Source organism: Quercus robur, chromosome 5 (genome assembly GCF_932294415.1).
Source record: "Quercus robur chromosome 5, dhQueRobu3.1, whole genome shotgun sequence".
NCBI lineage: Eukaryota > Viridiplantae > Streptophyta > Magnoliopsida > Fagales > Fagaceae > Quercus > Quercus robur.
Window position 1 is genome coordinate 9,902,431 of NC_065538.1, and position 19,628 is coordinate 9,922,058.

Below are 19,628 nucleotides of genomic sequence, written 5' to 3' on the forward strand. Positions count from 1 at the left end.
GTATCACTTTATATTTTTCAAATCACTACTTACCATGTGTATGATTGTATTTCATTTTAAACTTCAGTTATTTTATATGGAAAGTAAAATAAAAACATGGCAAGTAATGATTGGTGGAACATAAAGTGGTATACAAAAAGTGGTACAGAGGATTTGGACTTGTTTTTATCTAGTAATGTTAAGACTGATTTTGGTTAGTGATGATAAATAATTAATATCCACAGATTTCTTGGCCATCGGTCATTCATGCATGCATGAAAAATTCGTAGAAAGTGTGCAAGAACCGGGCAGATTTTAGGTAGCTCCCCTGTAGCATTGGTTATCCATTTCTTTAATTCTGCTAGACCAGATTTAACATATTCCCCATTTGAAAATGTGCAACATTAACATGGCAGCAAAAGACTACCAAAAAAAAAACTCATAACAAAAACTAAATAGTTATGATGTAGGACTAAATTTACTATTTAATTATTGTAATTTATTAATTTTGTTATTTAATTTTTAATTTTTGCTATTTTAGGTTTAGTGTTGTTATTTCCTTTTTTTTAGGTGTTTTTAATGTTTTTTAGGTCAAATTTGGTTCCTGTTATGGTTAGGTATTAATTAAGATTTATTTTAAAATATATTTTATTATCAGTCAAATTTTACAAAGCCCTTAAATAGGCTCTTAAGTCTGTAAATATTTTTCAATATTATCGATATTAGTAAAAATTCCGATTTTTGTCTATTGTTTCTCTGGTGGATTCCGGAACCCTTTTTCCTTGTGGATTTAAGGACCCTGGTGGATTCAAGGAACCCTCATGGATTCGAGGTTATTTTCAAAAGTAAACGTGTTTTGTTTCTTGTTTTTTAGAAGTATGCATGTTCTGTTTCTTGACGCTTCTGTATTCCCACATCAGTTGGTATCAAAGCCTTGACTTATCTTAGTCTGGTGGCTTACGTATGAGATGGTAGTAATTCCAGTGACAAAAAACTTAGTAAGTATTATGTGACATACAGCTAGCTCACAAAAATATTTGTGCTAAAATGCTGTTGTTAGAGCATGGAAACAATAAGGATAACTATCGCAAAGACATAACTCACAGGCAACCTATTGGTAAGCAAATTTCATATAGACCTTATAAAAGAATTGCAAGTTTAAATGGTTATTTTTATAAAGAAGATTTTCTAGATTGGTTACTTGATCTAGAGGATTTGTTTGACTATGAGAATATTTGTGATGAGTGAAAAATTGAACTTATTTTGTTCAAACTTAGTGAGTATGCCTTACATCGGTGGGAATGAATACAATCTGATAGAATTAGACAAGATAAAGAAAAATTAGATTCGTTCATGGCCAAGGATGAAAAAGATGCTTGCTATCAAATTTTATCCTTTGGATTGTGATGAACTTCTGTCATATACAAAACAAGATTATTTTTGGCCAAGAAGTTCACACTAGAATTATTTTGGAGAATCATATATTCTACCATTAAGAGAAGAATTGTATATTGAAAAACATATTTTTCTTGAAGAAAATATAGAGATTTGTGAGAAAATTAGTAAAGACATTGCAATAAAAGAAGAATTTGAAATTAAGATTGTGGAGTAAATTTATGAAAACCCTATTATAGAGAAAGATCTTGAAGTCGAGAAGGCAGAGACAATTGAAGAAGAAATTGAAGATGAAAGTTTCAAGGATTTCAATGAAATCAAATCATATGAGTGTCAATCTCAAGATCATTTTATTTTGGTGGTAAGCGATACACCAAAGTTTATTGATTTTAATGGGGTTGATAGATTTGATTCAATTGTCAGTTCTTATTTGGTAAATCTCTACAATTACATGAAGACTAAGGAAAAAGAAATTCAAGTTGATTTGTTTATTCCATTAATAAGTTGCAAGTATGGAAAGAAGATCAAGGGGCTCAAGCATTCGAAGTATTTGTTTATTTAGAGCAGAAGATTACAGATTTCAAAGCTAAACTTGAGGACGAGTTTGTTTCAAGTGGAGACATTTGATGTAGGACACAATTTACTATTTAATTAGTGTAATTTATTAATTTTGTTATTTAATTTGTAATTTTTGTTATTTTAGGTTTAGGGTTGTTATTTTCTTGTTTTTAGGTGCTTTTAATTTTTTTTTTTAGGTCAAATTTGGTTCCTGTTATGGTTAGGTATTAATTAGGAGTTATTTTAGAATATATTTTCTTATCTATTAAGTTTTACGGAGCTCTTAAATAGGCCCCTGAGTCTGTAAACTTTTTTCAGTATTATTGATATTAATAAAAATTTAGACTTTTATCTATTGTTTCTCTGGTGGATTCTAGAACCCTTTCTCTTTGTGGATTCAAGGAATCCTCGTGAATTTGAAGTTTTTTTCAGAAGCAAACATATTTTGTTTCTTGTTTTTTAGAAGTAGACGTGTTCTGCTTCTTACCGCTTCCACATCCCGCATCAGTAATTATCCCATTGATGAAATATAGATTAGTAGTAGAAGTATAGAACTAAAATCAAACCCCAACGGATATTTTACATAAGTAATTTTTATTTCGATTCGATGTAGGAAGCAGCCTAGGAATCGTAGATAAATCTAATTGGCACCGATGATAACTATACCCATGGGGATTTTAGGGATTTTCCGATGAGAAAAAGTCCAATATTGTCATAACCGAAGACCTAGGATAGTGGTTGCCGTGAAGAGAGAGCTGATACTTGAGAGAGAGAAATTTTGATTTTTTTGTTCAAGAGGAAATGCACGCGGGGTTTGAAATTTTTTAGGGATAAAATGGTCTTTTTAAATTTGATGGACGTGTCAAATTTTAGAGACATTGGATTGAATAAACAGATGAGATTTGAGCTATTGTTTGTCCGCCATCTTTGACTGCACTATTTGGTATTCATCTTTACTGAGAAAAGGACGAAAAAGAATCACGTGCATTTGGAAGACATTGTTGTGGATCATTTGCAAAAAGGATCATATCTTTTTTACTTAAAAGATCATATCTTTAGTTAAAAAAAAAAATCATGTCTTCGGTAAAAAGAAATTGTATATATATATATATATATATATGAAAAGATCATATCTTTTTCATATATATATATATATATATATATTAAAAGATCATATCTTTTTCATATATATTTCTTTTTATCGAAAATATGATCTTTAACTCAATTTGTTCTTTTTACCAAAAAGAAAAACTCAGTATATAAAATTAAAAAAAAAAAAACCAGAGATTAAACAAAAGAGAAAGAATACGATTAAATAGGCTCCCCTACCAACCCTCTAAATAGTCAAATAAAAATAATACGATCCAATAGGGCCGCGTGGAATTAATTTCTGCAATAAGACTAAAGTTCAACTAAAAAACTACTTATCCCCCAAAAAAAACACTCAAGATTTATACAGTTTCATAATTCGAACCGGACTTTGTAGCCTAGTGGTATCTAGTTTTGTTGTAACCTTTAGTTTGGGGGTTTTATCACCCGCAATTACCAAGCAAAAAAAAAAAAAAAAAAACTATATTTTTCTTGAATGCCCTCTAAAATTTCAAATCAAACAGAAAAAGACAAATCCTCTCTCCTGTTTAATAATCCACTGCAAGTGGATGTCAAAACACTCCCTTATTCACTTCTTAACTATTATGATGCTCGACCGCCTGAATATTTTGGTGTTCCTACAATCCTACATTTAATATTATGTTTATAGCCTCCTTTCACCACCATAATTCATACAGACTTCACATTCGTGAGATCTTTGTAGAGCTTACATAAAGAGTCTAAGATTAAAAATATTTTATGAGTATATTCTATTGTAAATGTTGCTCCATAATGTATTTTTTAATGGGTTTGAATTAACACGGTCATTTTTCAATTAAATATATCAGATGTGTCAACCAATTAAATTACAAAATTTTTGAATATTATTTTAAATTTGATGATGCTCTAATGGTGGTTGATTTATCTACTTGTGTATAATCCAAAATTAACTTGCAAGGTCCATCAATAAATGTGCTGCATAATTGATTAGGGATCTAAACAAAGTTAATTTAATGTAAAAATATGTATTAATAATATGCAAGAAAATTTTTCTTTTTTTTTTCCTAGTTCGCATGACCTTATATTTTTGTATGTCAATTAAATTATTAGTTAATTAATTTTTAATTCTATATATTAATCAAAATTTTGTGAATTAAATTTTTTTCCAATCTTCTCCCTTTACTAAAATTTAGGCTCTTGAATCTTGCTTACTCTTATTTGTGTTTTGGTTCTATGTAAGGAAAGGTGCCCTTCCTTTACCCATATCCAACATATTGGCAAGCATGGGCCCAAGTAGAGGAGGAGAGTGTTGGGGAGAGATAACACCCTATGGAGCCTTCCACTTAGAGCATTACTAAAAAAATTTAGCTTTCAACACCTTACTTTTATAATACACCCTACGTCAAATTTTTATTTTTTTATTTTTACATACAACCTATTAAAACAATATAAACAACCTATTAAAATAATATTTTTTTTGATAGGTAATAACAAATTTATTGATAATAGAAGTACAATGGATTTACGATAGTAAACTCATTGCACTGAAAAAAATACAAACCAATCAAAAAGAAAGACTAGCAGAATTAAGAAAATCAAACAAAGAATGACAATGTGTAAACCCCCAAATACGAGACCACTCAAACAAAGTCCTAAGCAGCAAAGACTTCACACAATCTACAAGTCTCTCAATATCCTCAAAAGTTCGGGCATTGCGCTCCTTCCAAATTAACCACATAAGACATGCTGGAACCATATTCCACACATTTGAAGTGTGACTCCCTAACCAATTCCACCATGCAGAGAGATGAGAAACAACGTTCTTCGGCATCACCCACTGAACCCCAAACAAACAAAGGACTTCACTCCACAAGGTATGAGCATACTTACAATGGATCAATATAAACAACTCAAGATATTCATTTCTCTATTGTCACGCCCCAAACCCCAAAGGGTCCAAAACATGAGAGAGACGTCTCAAGTACCTGTAAATTTTTCCTTTTTGACAATTCAATCCACATAATTATTATCAAGTGCCAACAACAAGAATTATCATAATCATCCCATAGAATATACTTTCAGAGTAAGTCAGAGCTCTAAGCATTAATTACAAGGACCATAGGCCACAAAAGAATAGAGGTCTGAAAACAACAATTACATAACAACAGCTTGTCCCAACAGTGGAAATACAGTCATAACCACTATAATAAACAAAAGAATGAGTCAAGCCTAAGATGTACACCATCTAATATATCCATTACACAAAAATTCAGCCTCCATCAGTAGTTAGTCTAACTACTATTAGCCAACAAAAAGCTATCTCAAAAGATTGTTGCCTACTCTGAAAAGTTATAAAAATAATGGAATGAGACAAAGCCCAGTAAGTAGCATAATTAAAGGGGGTGGGGGAAATGCAAGTTTTATGATGGTAACAATTTACAAATCATGCTTTTAATTCGGGAGTTTCCAAATAGTTTATACAAAACCATTTCCCAAAAATAATATGACAAGAATGAATAAATTGACACAGTACAAAGCTTCTCAAAATGTTCTCATGAGATTACATACTATATATTCCTCAAAATATCTCAACATAAAACTACTTACTATACTGTGAGCAATAACAACACCGTTCCAAACCAGAAAATCTAACCCAAGGCCACATGATAATCGCCGACACAAAGCCGGAACTCATTGCCGACACAAAGCCGGAACTAAACTGCCGACACAAAGCCGGAACTCATCGCCAACACAAAGCCGGAACTAATAACCATCACAAAGACGGGTGCTAAGATACTAATGTCACACAGACTATAGTATCTAGCTAGGTAATTACCGAGTAATCACATGTCACAGCACATGGGTAGAACATAAAGAGCTCACATAACTTTAATTCAAAATACATAATTTCACTTCTAAGTAGTTTCATAAAACATTTGAATGCCCAAGATATTCACAAGGTTCTCAATGCCTTCAACTTATTTCTTGCCAAAGAGATTTTGTATTAACTTCCCAAATAACATAGGCCAAGATAAAGCATCTTTATATTTTTGCAAATAATGCAATAAATCCATAATACGCATTTTCTAGAATTTAATCAAAGATGCTAGTCTTTTCTTTGCTAACAAATCATGCAAATCCCCCATATGCAATAAGAATATGCATTTTCATATATAATCATATATATAGTAGGGTCATAACACAACACCTTTTAGAAAAAACATAGTTCCACCATTAATTTTCCAAAATGTGTTTGACCCAAAAACAATATTTATAAGATATGGTTATTTTTCAAAAATACCCATTAAAAAGCTACTTACCTAGCAACCGCAAAATCCTAATTCTCCAAGCTCCAAGGGGAGATTAGCTAGAACCTAAACAATGTCAAGCAAATCTATCACAATGAGCACAAAGCTTGAAATTGTATCTAGCTACATATTAGGAATTGCCAAATAAGCACTAAATTAGGCAAGCCTAGATTTAGCCTCACAAATAATATTTTCCATCTCCAAAGTTTCTCAACCAATTACTTTACAAGACATAGACTCCCATTATACTTATGAACCATACAAGGTATTATTTCTAACATCAAAACCTCAATAATTTATAAATAGTTTCCACATGGTTTTCACAACATCATCAAGAGACCCATGACACCAAAATCACAATATCCTTTCAAACAAACAATTTAGATCTTTAACTAGCTCCAAATAAACCATAAAATTATATTCACAATTTATTTCACAAAATATACCTCAAAACCCCTAAATTTTCACCATAACAAGCCTTAGATACCCAATATTGTAAAAATCATGAACACACTCATCAAATACATCCACCAAGACCAAAACCCATATGTATAACACATGAATATCATTTCCAAAGCTCTTAAATCACATGAAAATCAATATTAAAGCTTGGGTAAAATAACCTCAAACAAGAACATAATACTCATCAAAAGAGATTAAAAATTCTACCTCAATAACTTGTGTGAAGATGTGATGTTCTTGAGGATTTTCTAGTGATTTTGCTGAAAAAAAAATGATAGGGGTGATGATGAGGAATGTACCGGTGGGAGGGTGAGAAAGAGGAGTGGGTGTATGTGTGTTGTGTTGACTGAAAAAGAAAAAGAAAAGGGGAACAAGAGTGGGAGTGACCGGCCAAAGAGAGAAAAGAGAGAGTGGATTGTGTGATGGGTAGTGGGGTTAGGTGGGGGCACATTTGGTCCACAAAAATTCTGACTTCCTCTTTTTTTTTTCTTTTTTTTTTAACTCACGGGATGTTACATCTATAATCTCTCTCTCTTCATCTCTGACCCATGAAAATAAATGAATTAAATAATAATAGTAATATACTCCAACAATCTGCCACTAGTAGTAGATCATTGTAGCATATTGCTAATTTTTTTTTAGCTTTAGGACTTTTGATATAGCACGTATTTCAGTGTTTGAAGTGCTAGAAATAGTTTTTTTTTTTTTTTTTTGTTTTTATAGTGATTTTACTATTTTACAGCATCCACGTCGATGAAACTAAAATTTTTAGCATTTAATACCTTAAAAAGTTACTTTATCTATTTTAACACGCAATTTCACAACTTACCATGCATTAATGGTCTTATTTTTACCATAATCCAAACAATATTCATTTTTTTATTAATTTCCTTCTCACTTCCTCTTTTTTCCTCTTTGCCACAAAACCCAACTAAGTGATAAAATAATATTTTTTATGCTTTCTTGCTATTTTACCACCACTAATGGTGATGCTCTTACGACCACCACTATGGTGTTATCTTCCAATAGATTGTGTACGTCATAATTTGGAAATAAATAAATAAACAAAAATTCAGTTATATAATGATTAATGTGAGATAAAAAGCTAAAAAATTAGTTTAATTTTAAAAAGTTAAAAAATAGTTCATTTGAAATAAAATTGAAAATAAAAAAGTAGCTTTAGTTTGTGTTCATGTTCTTACTGGATTTGTGTTTGTGTTCTTGCTTAAATCTTGCGTTTATTTTCTAAGAAAAAAAAATAGAAAATGTCAAATAAAGGAAAATGGTCTTGTTCTTAAATTTGGATTTGTGTTCTTATTGTTCTTGTTTAACACACTTTTAGATCTAATGTGATTTTTTTTTTAATTTTTTTTTAGTTAAAATTAATAAATTAATTTTTTTAATTTAGAGGCTGTTGTGGCATTTTTTAATGTTAAAATATATTTTTTTTAATTATTATTTTAATGTGTAGTTAGTTACATCAGTTTTTTCTATTAATTAGGTGATGGTAAGGATTTAAATGTCACGCGTTAATTGGTTTAGTGACTAAAAGCAGTTAAATAAAAATATTGGACCAAAATAAAAATGATCCTAAAATGTAGGGACTAAGGGCATTTACGCCCATATATTTTTTATGAAACCTTGCAGAAATGCTTATATATACGCTAGACGCAATCTTATTCTTGTCGGTACTAATCCATTTGAATTTACTCAGTAATCCACATATCAAACTAGAACACAGTTTCCTTTTTTTGCCATTCATCATGTTCCACATGAAGAACAATGGCAGTGCCTTGTTGAGGGAAAGCGACACAACTTTCAATAATTTTCCTCTTGGTTTGAGCGTTTTGATTGTGGATCATGATCAGCAAAGTCTGCAAGAAATGGAGGCAAACCTTCGGAGATGTGGATATGAAGGTCACTTCTTATTCCTTTCTTTTTTTATTGAGTTTATACTGCAGGTCTCGAATGGCCGCGAGTTATCATGTTAAGGGATTGAGTTGAAGCGATATCACAAGGGCCACCATCAAATCGGATTGAGTTGAAGCGTTATCGCAAGATCGTCGGCACAGCCACGGTAAAGTATTTTTTATTTTTATATTTTAGATTTGGGTATGAAATATGATTTAGTTTTGGGTATGTTGTATTGCTTTGATTTAGGTGTTTGCATTAGATTCGATTTTGTTTTAAGTTTTCTCTTTGAAAATGTTTCTTAGTTTTTTTTTTTGTTTTTGGTTATGAGATGACAGAAAACTTATTTTTTGAATTGTTTTTTTTTTTTTTTGGTTATGAGATGACAGAAAACTTATTTTTTGATTTTAGTTTTTGTTAGGAGAAGACAGAAGAAGAAAAGATTGTTAAATCATGGATCCAGATATCTGGAAATGGAAATTGTATCGTGGAATGCGAAGATTGTTAATCAAGGTAGTTACCTATTACCTATTGTAATTAATGCGAAGATTGTTAATCATGGAAATTCATGTAATTACTTAGTTACTGTTGATGATGTCACAGTTGTTAATCACGGGGTTGATCACTCACTGTTGTAATTGTAGTGAACTGTTGTAATTGTGTTATAATTGTTGTAAACATGAGTAGTTGTGAGTAGTCACTGTTGATCACTCACTGTTGTAATTGTAGTGAGTGACATGTTGACGCATAAGTAGAACTCACCCTTAAAAACCAGCTTGCAACCAGCTTGCAAGAAGAGGGTGTCCTAGAGCTTATAAACACATGGTTAAGCTTATACTTAATCAATGTAGGACACTAGGTTCATAACACACTCACAGCACTTTGCCCATCACTGCCACTCGCAGCAGCCAACTGCTATCTACGGTCTACCAAATTTTGCCCTACCATTCTCAGTCCTGATGACCAGTTTTTGTTTCTCTGCCTGACCAAACGCATTTGAGCAACACTGAAACATAAACACAGTGTCCCCTTGGGGAAATTTGTCATTTAGCATCATTTTAGCAACTATTTAGTTAGTGGTCAATGCCTCTGATAGGATTCCTTTTCTATAATTTTTTTTCTAACTTAAATGGCAATTCGACCAGTTACCCTAACCACAAATATTTTGCAGTTACTAAATGCATTCGAGTGGAGGATGCTTCAACTCTGCTAAGGATGGAGGGAAGCGTATTTCATATTATTATAATTGAAAAATGCTTGCTTGGTGTGAATGAATTTGAACTTCTTCGAATTGGTAGAGAGATGGATTTGCCTGTTATTGGTAAGTACACAGTGTGTGTGTCTTTTTCTTGGATATGTATGTCATTTTCTGTTTCATTAACAATCTTGTGAATCTACATCTCAATATTTATAATGTTATGTAGCGACATCGGAGGATGCTCAACCAAACATTGTTCAATGGAGTTTGGAAAATGGCGCCTGTGATTATCTGCTGAAGCCTATCCCGATGAATGTTCTTAAGATGGTGTGGAAATATATGTTTTTCAAGAAAGACAATAATGTGTCCAGAGTGAAAAATCAGCGGTTGTCTTGGACACCAGACTCTCATGAAAAGTTTGTAGAAAGTGTGCGAAAACTGGGGGGCGCTGATGGTATGAGTCTTTTTCCTAATCTTATCTGCATTAATTTGTTGTACTCACACTCTAGTCATTTATCTGCTCATGTTCACTTTGTCCATTGCTTTTAATGGTGCAAGTTGGTGAAGTCAATTACTTTAAATAATTTAGTGGCCCATTTATGACTAAAAAAAGATTTTGTTAGATATGGGAAGGAAAACATATGGAGCCCCTGTACTGGAACTAGTTCTCCATAAATTAAATATGTCCATTTTAATTATTCTCGCTGAGAAATATAGCACATTGTATGGAGCCTTAATCCTGTAACACTTCTGTACGACTATTTGCAATAATTCAATAAATTCATATGGTGCATCTGTGCTCTCTTTTTTTTTTTTTTTTTTTTTTTTTTTTTCTCTGAAGGTAGTGTAAATTGCACACACGCTGTTTTGCACAAACATCCATACACATGTTCTATTGAACTGAAATCGTGAGTAACTCATGTCTTCGACTAACAATTTCAGTTCAAAAATATCTATGTACGAATGTGTGGTAAACAGGTTTTACCTTTTTTCTTTAAGGGTATGCATTTATCATACCAGTGTCACTTTATGCAACTAATATTTCATTTTTTGAAACAATAACTAATGTTAATTTTGGAATCATTAGTTTGTGGTTAGTTCAATGAGGTTGAAAATAATCATTTTATTAGTTGTTTGGGTTATTCTCTTAGAACAACTTCTGGGAAAAATATTTGTACTAAGGGTTATTATTATTATTTTTTAAATGCAATCTGTTAGGGTTGTTTTGTGTTTCTGTAAGTTCAAGAATAGAAAATTTTGTTCCTTTAAGAATGGAATTTTTTTCTGAAGACAGGTAATTAAACTCAGCCGTTATGATTGTTTGTGCACTCTATCCCATTCTTCAGTATTAGCATTTTAGCCTGTATTACAATATTTTATATATGTTGATGCAGATGCGACTCCCAATAAAATTTTGCAACTCTTGCAAAGTAACTTTAAGGGTTTCGAAGATGTTGATAGGGAAAAGATTTCCAGCCATCTTCAGGTAATTGCTATTCTTATTTTATCCTTAATTGATTTTTCCCCAGCATGTGCATATCTATTTAAACTTAAACAATCATATTAGAATAACTATTATAAAGGTCGTATCCAGTTAGGACCATGCTAATTTAACATGATATCAAGTGTTCTTGACTTAAAACTTGGTGTGAAATGGTGATTTATCAAGTTACCAAGTCAGATGCCTCTTAAGGAAAAATCACACCTGTTGAGTGATAGTTTATGATGTCAGATTTCTCTTTCGGTAAAGGATACTCACTCTTCACTATTTCATGGTGCAGAAATACCGTGATAGCCTTTAAAAAGAGGATCAGCCACCAATGACCACGGTTGCAAATGAGCCAGATATATTATCACAACAGCAACAAGATCCAGCAGCAAAGAACACTCAAGGCTTTCAGAGTGTAACATTGCCTTTTGAAACCAACGTACCAACCATTGGAGGTAGTACTAGTTGTGGAAACCAAAGCAACGTTTGGATGACCCAGATGGATGCATCTTCAAGTGAACAGTGCGGAATGAATCCACTGGAGGTCAGCCTTTTGACTGGGAAAGCGTTCTCAATGTCCCAGATGAGCTTTCCAGCCTTGAAACTTTTCTGGTAGGTACATCTGGAGGTCCTGATTTGTACTACAATAATGCTCCTCTTCTGGGTCCTTTTCATACTGATCATGGAGAACATGGTTGTTCCCAGGATGGAATAGCTGAAAATTTTAATGGGGATGTTAGTGCTTGTGAACATTTTAACAACCTCTGATGCCGGTACGTAACATGATCCCATTCATGGTTGCTGGTAAGAAATTTTTATAACTTGTACCCATTTTGGCACAAGTTATAAACAATTCTTCTATCAAAAATAACCGACATTTATTCAGGAAAAAAAAAAAAGGAGATTTATTTATTTATTCATTGTTTCTCTTGCAGTTTGCTGGATTATCTGAGTCTGAAGTCTCACTCTCGTGGCGTCATCCCAAATCCAAGAAAAATGCTTCTCTGTTGGATGCGTCTTTGTTCTCTTTGATTCTACCTGTTTTCCTAAAAGTGTAGTTTTTTTGTTTTCAACTCAGGATTTCAGTCCTCGTTTGCTTTAAATTCCGTCTGTCTGTTTGTTTAAATAAGTGCAATCTTCCAAGTGCTACGGTTTGTAACAAATTCAGGATTTCAACCCAAATTCACGTGTGCAACCTGGTATGTGTAACAGTTTCTACCCTTTCCTAAAGGGCAGACTTTATATCACTTCACTACAGCTATGAAGTTTAAAATCGCTATTTAAGTCGATTATCTCAAATGAGGTTTCGAAATTTCAAAGTTAATCGAGAATGATAAAAAAAGTGCAGTTTTTATCTGGTAATGTTAAGACTGATTCTGGTTAGTGACGATAAATAATTAATATCCACAGATTTCTTGGCCATCGGTCATTCATGCATGCATGAAAAATTCGTAGAAAGTGTGCAAGAACTGGGCTTTTGATTGTTTGAAACTTTAAATCATTTTCCTAATCTTAAGCTTCATAAATTGGTCATTATCACACGTCTCACTCTCATGCTTTTTACTTCAAAAAAAGAAAACATGAAAATCACTTCGTCCGTCCGTTGAATTCTCCTTCTATGATGTAATTTGGTTAATTCAAACTACTTCTGTTTTGTTTCACTGATGCATACTAGCGTACTCCAAAATAATTCATGGTCCATTAAAAAAAGAGAAAAAAAAAGTTAACAATTGTATTATTATTATTTTTTTCAAGAATAGTTGGATGTGGAAACACATTTATTAAATTCAGACCGCAACTTGACACGGAATGGGTTTCAAGTCAGAGCCATTGGTTTAACAAAACAGTCATCTGTCAAATCACAAGTTTAATTAAAATTTCAATTAAATTAAATACATTTTTTTCTTCTAGAAAAAATTAAATAATATAAAAAGTTAAAAGGATTGCTGCAAATTTATCCCTAAGATACAATTAAATATGCCAAGAATTCTTCAAGTAGCATTCTTGAAAAAAATACTCGTGAATTTTTATATAATGGTGAAGTGGCCTCTCTTAAAATTTTAATATGGATCACTATTTATGGGGAATGAGTTATAGCTTTTCAATAAACACCTTTCCCTTTGGAGAAATATCTTGGTTGATTTAATATCAACAAATGTTCACAAAACTCACTAAGAGCATTACCATCAAGTCTCTTATAAAAAATGTCATTTTGACACATCAAAAACCTACTTTATTATTTTACCACATCATTTTACAATATCTTATTCATCATATGTTTTATTCTTCAATTCTATACATTAAAATAATATTTACAACATATTAAAATAATATATTAAATTCCTCCCCGTCGTAGTTGTCAACAACAACAACAACCTAGAAAATTGTTGTGGCCACAATCACCAAAAAAAAAAAAAAAAAAAACCCCACAACTGCCGCCAAATCCACCATCAAATCACAACCACCAAAACAAGAAAACAAAACCAAAAACAAAAACAAATCAGAACAGAGATTGGCACCACCACCGATTCGCCCATCACCAGCCGACCCACCCACCACCATTGATCCGCCCATCACCATCTCAACCCACCCACTGCCAAACCGGTTATCAAATCACTACCAAAAAAAAAAAAAAAAAAAACCACAGAAACAGAGATAGGCCTGGCTTGATGTTCCGGCCTGGGTTTCGTCGGAGGGGGAGGTAGTGACATGGAGTAGAGGGAGAGAGAGCAAAGAAATGGTTGAACAAGGAAGTGAGAGAGAGAGAGCAGATATTGGTCGGTGAAGATGAAGAGATATTTTAATCGGGATGAGAGAGAGCTGAATAAAAAAATAATAAACCCATATGCTATATTGTTCCGTACTATGCCAAAGTTATCACGGTGCTGTAGTATGTTGTAAAATTTTGATACATTTGAAACACCTCATGAGACTTGAATAGTGGTGTTTGGTGTGTCAAATGTCAAATATTTGGTATTTGACACACCTGATAGTAATGCTCTAACCATTTGAAACACTTCAAAATATGTTTTAACTCCCCGAAAAATCCCATATTTACACTTCTATCAATCAACCTTTATGACTCGACCGATTGACCTGCTATCATGGTAGATATGGAGCAAACATAAAGGTACACCAAAATAAATGACACTTGTCAAGTCTTGACTAATCTTCTATTGAACCTTGCAAATACTAAATTTAATCAACTAATTCTCTCCCGACATGATAGAGTTATTGTCACTTGTAATCCAACTAGGAGAGGTATCATAAAAAATAAGGGAAAATTATACTTTACCTCCTAAACTATGATCCTTGTACACTTACCCTCATAAACTATAAGAAAGAACACTTTTACTGCCTTAGGCTATACCCCCTCTACATTTATCCCTCCTAAACTATGAAAATGCATATTTTAAAATCCACATATTTTTTGTATAATATAAAATTAAGTACATTAACCAATGTATAAGCTTAAATAACAATTTAAAAAAAAAAAAAAAATTATTGTACTGGCTGAAACCCCAATACATGCCGGTATAGGCTGGTACAGCCAAAATAGGCTAGTACAACCCGGTGTTTTTTTAAAAACATATTAAAGGAGTACCAGTATTGTTTTAATGGCTGGTATGACTGGAACCGATATGATATTGACTTCATTGGTCCTACCACCACACTCCAATTAGACTTCACCACCAACCCAGATCCGATTTGGGTATTCTTATCTTTCCCAAATGTTTTACATTGCAGTCAATAGTCTAAAAATCAAAAGATCATCCACAGGTTATTAAGAAAAGGAAAAAGAATGTATCTTTAATTTTAATCACAAAACCAGCCACAGGTTTCACACAAGTCATAATATAACAACAATGGCAATTAAATATATATTGTCACTTTATTAAGACTTTCCTGTTGGTTTTCCTTTTGGATTGTGGTATGTATGTACGATTGAATTTGGCCACGCGCAATGGATCTATTCCCGTGGGTTGGGATTTTAAGCGGATTCATGTTTGGTATTAGTTTGGGTTGTCACAAGAGATTGGTATTAGGAGGGAAGAGTGAGGCAGTTTTGGATTTTCGTGATTGAGTTTGAATTTTTTTTTTTTTTTTTTTTTTTTTTAAGGAAAGCATTATTTTTTAGGTTTGTGATTTGATGAAATGGCATAATCTTAGGCTTTTCTTTTCTTTTTTTTTTCTTTTTTTTTTTTTAAAGGAAGGTGAAAATTAAAGGAATTTTACCTGGTAGAATATGTCATAGAAACTTTAGAGAATCTTAATCTATAATTTATGAGAATAAAGTGTAATTTCTAGGGCCCCCTTACTAGAGAAGGCCCCAAATGTGGGGGCAATTTTTTTATTTTTTTATTTTTTATATATAAATATTTTTGGGAGATATTAAAACATTTTAGTTACATTTTTTTCACTATTAAGAAAGCTCAAAGAACTAAATAATGTTAGAGATAGAGATAAAACAAATTTAAATAAATAGGTCTTACAAATAGATGTGTTACTAATCACAAGTAATTCAAATAGGAAAATGTTAAAAATACTATAAATTTTACTACATAACTTTTAATTATTTAATTATTGTTGTAGGGTCACGTTCCGCGACGAACCGCAGTAGTGTTGGGTTCGCACGTGAATGGGCCCAAACAATATCATTTGTAGAGAGTGGGTTCGAAAGGCTAGGCCTTGGCTGCCCAGCGGTGGGTTTTTGTGGTATTCATATGTGATTAAAGTGCCTTCACCCTTGGAGTCTTTCTCCTGGAGGTGGACTGGAAGCCTTTTCTTTTTGGCCAGTCTTCCCAGCCCCCCTCTCTAGATTACTTATTTTTTTCTTTTATATTAGTCTGCATTCACTTTCCTTCGTCCACGTGTAGGGTCGACATTTCCAAGACTGATACTTGTCCCGTCAATCCAAACCCAAAGTCGTTGGGGATGGTTGATAAAGCTGACGAACACGACTCTGTTAGGTCAGAGCATTGCATGGGAAGGGCAGCTTTTCCTAGATATTTTGGATTTTCTTTCAGGCTTGTTCTTATACCGTTTTTGCCCTTCTTCTCGGTGGAATTTTGGGTCTGCCGAGGACTGAACTGTCCTCGGCAACATCTCTGGGCCATTTTGGGCTTTATGTTATTGGGTTTGGATTGTAACCCTCTTCGGCTTGGGCCTTAGGGCTCCCCATGAATAAATGGGCTCGGCCCATAAATCGTTGGGCCCCACAATAGCCCCTCAAAACCCTGCTGTCCGACTTCTTGGTTGGAGAGGGGGGTTTTGATAATACCGAGCCTTTATTATAGCTCATTTAATTCAGCCCTTGACTGACGCTGGCGACTCTTCACCTGCCCAGGGAATGTACCGGTTTACAAGATATTCCCCTTGATTTGCGTACGATGTGTTTATGCCGTTTAGCTATCTGAAGCGCGTATTTAATATCTTCCCTTTACGAGACCTCCCAGGTTCAACGGTTTTTGATGACGTGGGGGAATGAAACGGACGTATTTATGTTTGCAGATTTCCTTGGAGATCTGAACTCATTAAGCACTCTTTTCTTCGTCCCCTATATAAAGAGAAGAAACAGGAGTGGTTTCTCCCACAAATGAATTCCTTTTCTCCCACCAAAATTTGAAACCCTTAGATTCCTTCCGGAGTTTACTCTTATTCTCCGGTTATACCTTAAACCCGAAACACACTCACCGTAGTAATAAGCAATGAAAAAACTATTCCCCTCCCAGAAACACCATGTTCTAACGAAGCTCGAAATGGCTCGATCAGGGCAAGGATGGCGGAGACTCAAGATTTGTCTAGCCTTTCTTTCAGCCAAAATCCGAAGCAGGGACTCGTCACGACACATTTTTGGCGTGGCTGAGCCGAGGACACACATCATCAGTACTACCCGCTCTCTCATGAGCATATCTAATATGGCGCCAGCGTGTTAGGAGTCAGGACTGGGGCAGGGACTAAGTGCCCCTGCTTCTTCCTCTCTTCGTTCACTGGCGCCTCCTTCCGCCTCTCTTTCTTCCTTCTTATCTTTTCCCTCTTCTTCTCCTCCTTCTTTTACTCATGTCCTCCATCTTCTTCATTCATCTCCTCCATCTTCCTCATTCATCTCCTCCATCCTCTTCTTCCCTGTCCTTCATTTTCTTCTTCCTTCTCCTTCAACTTTTTCTAAAGAAAGTTCTTCTCTCAATAGGAGCAATACTGAGGCAGAGATTGGAAAGACTTTGAAGACGAGTTTAAAAGACATCTGACTGTTTACTTATCTGTATTGCGAATACTATTGTTGCTTCGGTAGTTTACCTTTTGTATAGGCTTGTTTAAGCCCCTCTTTGTACGTTGTAATAATTTTTCATATTAATAAAAATTGTTGTTGTTTTACTTCGCATATTCTGTTTCTATGTTTTTGCAAGTTTACAAGCGCTGCTCGGCACAATAATATAGCATTTGAATCAATGACAGCTAAGGCCGAAATACTTGCTAATAAAAAGATGTCACCATAACTTTAATAGCATTATTTGACACAGCAATGCCTATCTGTGAATAACGATACTTACCCAAAACAATGCCGACATTAGAACTGGATGCTCTATGCGGTGTAGGAAGTAATCATCCGAAGACATATTTCCTGCAAGAATTAACAACCCCCGTAGGCTACCAAATAGTGGGACGTCTCGCCACCATCCTAACACTTTTATCAACCTCAACATTTTAAAGTATTTGAGCCGAGAGCTTTCCCCATTTGAGTAGTGGGCGTCCCAATAGGTTGGAGTCCAAGGACTTCACAACGCCTTGGTTCTGTCCAAAACTTAGTTTTGTCACCCAGGTAGTTGGTTTCCCCATAGGCTTGAGTCCGAGGACTTCACAACGCCTTGGTTCTGTCCAAAACCTAGTTTTGTCACCTAGGTAGTTGGTTTCCCCATAGGCTTGAGTCCGAAGACTTCACAACGCCTTGGTTCTGTCCAAAACCTAGTTTTGTCACCTAAGTAGTTGGTTTCCCAATAGGCTTGAATCCGAAGGCTGTAGTTCAGTTTCTCCCTCTCCTCAGGTATTTCGCGAGGTGCCGAGCAGGAGGCTGTCCTCGGCAACGGTTATTCCTCGGCGTGGGCCATTGTCCCTGGACCCCCATGCAGAACGGGCCTGGGCCGCAAATTCACTAGGCCCACAACTTAAAGGGTATTTATGTAGTTTTTGGTCACGCAGTACTTTTTGACGTCCCAATGTTCGAGATGCACCTTCCCGAGACTCCTTTAATCCCATGGTTGCAGGTGGCGTTGGAGATTGAGCCAGAGCCATCTTATCTGTAGCGTTCCTCGGGACGCTGCGTGAATTAAATGCCACCACCTTATCTCTTTAAATAAATAGGAGAGAAAGTTGCTTCACCTACGCACCAATTCTTCAGTTTCCTCCCAAATCACAACTCCCATATCCAGTGCTATCCCCCCTTAGCATAACATGTTTGAGGTGAGGGTTGGGGAGAAGAAACTCTCTCCGCCACAGAGGCGCCGTGTCCTCCTGAGACTCAGAATAGTGAGGTACGGGCAAAGGAAGCATAAATTTAAGAGAATACTCCACTTCGACAGAGGGGAAAAGGTGTTTCTCCCTCTTCTAGTCAAAATCCGAAGCAGGTTCTGTTCATGCCAGAATTTTGGTGTGTCAGAAGAAAGATTCTCCGCCATCAGCGTCTCTGCCCTGTCGCAGGCAAACTTTTGGTGAAAGCTTCTCAACTTCCGGCTCCCTGCACTTTTCCTTCAGCGGTGTGAGGCTCAAGTTGGGTTTCTTTTGCTGCCTGAGTTATGGGCATATAAAGGCATTGAGGAAGAACAAGGTCTTTGAGCAGTAGCCAACCTCTCCTCTGATCCACTTCCTCGGCTTTATCTTATTTTCTTGTATCTTTCTTTCTTTTTGGTTATGTGGTTAGCTTTAGAAGCCAACCTCTCGTCTGTACTGCCTCTTCTGCTTTGTTTTATTCTCTTGTATCTTCCTTTCCAATTATGTAGTGAGCTCTGACATAAGCTGATTCCAGCTTTTCATTGTACGCTGTACTGTTTCTTTGTTTTAGTGAAAATGGAAACTTACTTACTTGTTTTGAATATTGTTCTTTTGGCAACACCACTTTGTGAATGGGTGTGCTCCATGTGTTTGTTTCTTCTCGGCGAAATTTAAAGCAAGAACCTGTGAAATACAATCCAACTAATTCTAATTTGCCGACACTACCAGGCACAATAATAACAATTCATAGTAA

At 34.5% G+C, this 19,628-nt stretch overlaps 1 protein-coding gene and 1 long non-coding RNA gene across 8 annotated transcripts; one reads left to right on the plus strand and one right to left on the minus strand.

The window, feature by feature from the left end:
* Positions 1–5,070: 5,070 nt before the first annotated feature.
* Positions 5,071–7,190, minus strand: LOC126725090 (uncharacterized). Its single transcript, XR_007655316.1, has 3 exons — positions 6,999–7,190; positions 6,342–6,395; positions 5,071–5,362 (listed from the first exon to the last, which is right to left on the minus strand). It is a non-coding gene; the product is annotated as an uncharacterized LOC126725090 (long non-coding RNA).
* Positions 7,191–8,474: 1,284 nt separating this feature from the next.
* Positions 8,475–12,713, plus strand: LOC126725088 (putative two-component response regulator ARR20). 7 transcript variants are annotated; one of them, XM_050429600.1, is made up of 8 exons: positions 8,475–8,868; positions 9,114–9,215; positions 9,874–10,023; positions 10,127–10,354; positions 11,295–11,386; positions 11,682–12,001; positions 12,095–12,193; positions 12,325–12,713. In XM_050429600.1, exons 2-6 carry the CDS (start codon positions 9,176–9,178, stop codon positions 11,700–11,702), a joined length of 531 nt encoding a protein of 176 aa, XP_050285557.1. In that variant the 5' UTR covers positions 8,475–8,868; positions 9,114–9,175; the 3' UTR covers positions 11,703–12,001; positions 12,095–12,193; positions 12,325–12,713. The 7 variants fall into 7 exon arrangements, with proteins under 7 accessions (XP_050285557.1, XP_050285554.1, XP_050285556.1 ...); XM_050429597.1 differs by having other exon boundaries at positions 12,095–12,162; XM_050429599.1 differs by having other exon boundaries at positions 11,682–12,193.
* The last annotated feature ends 6,915 nt before the right edge of the window (positions 12,714–19,628 follow it).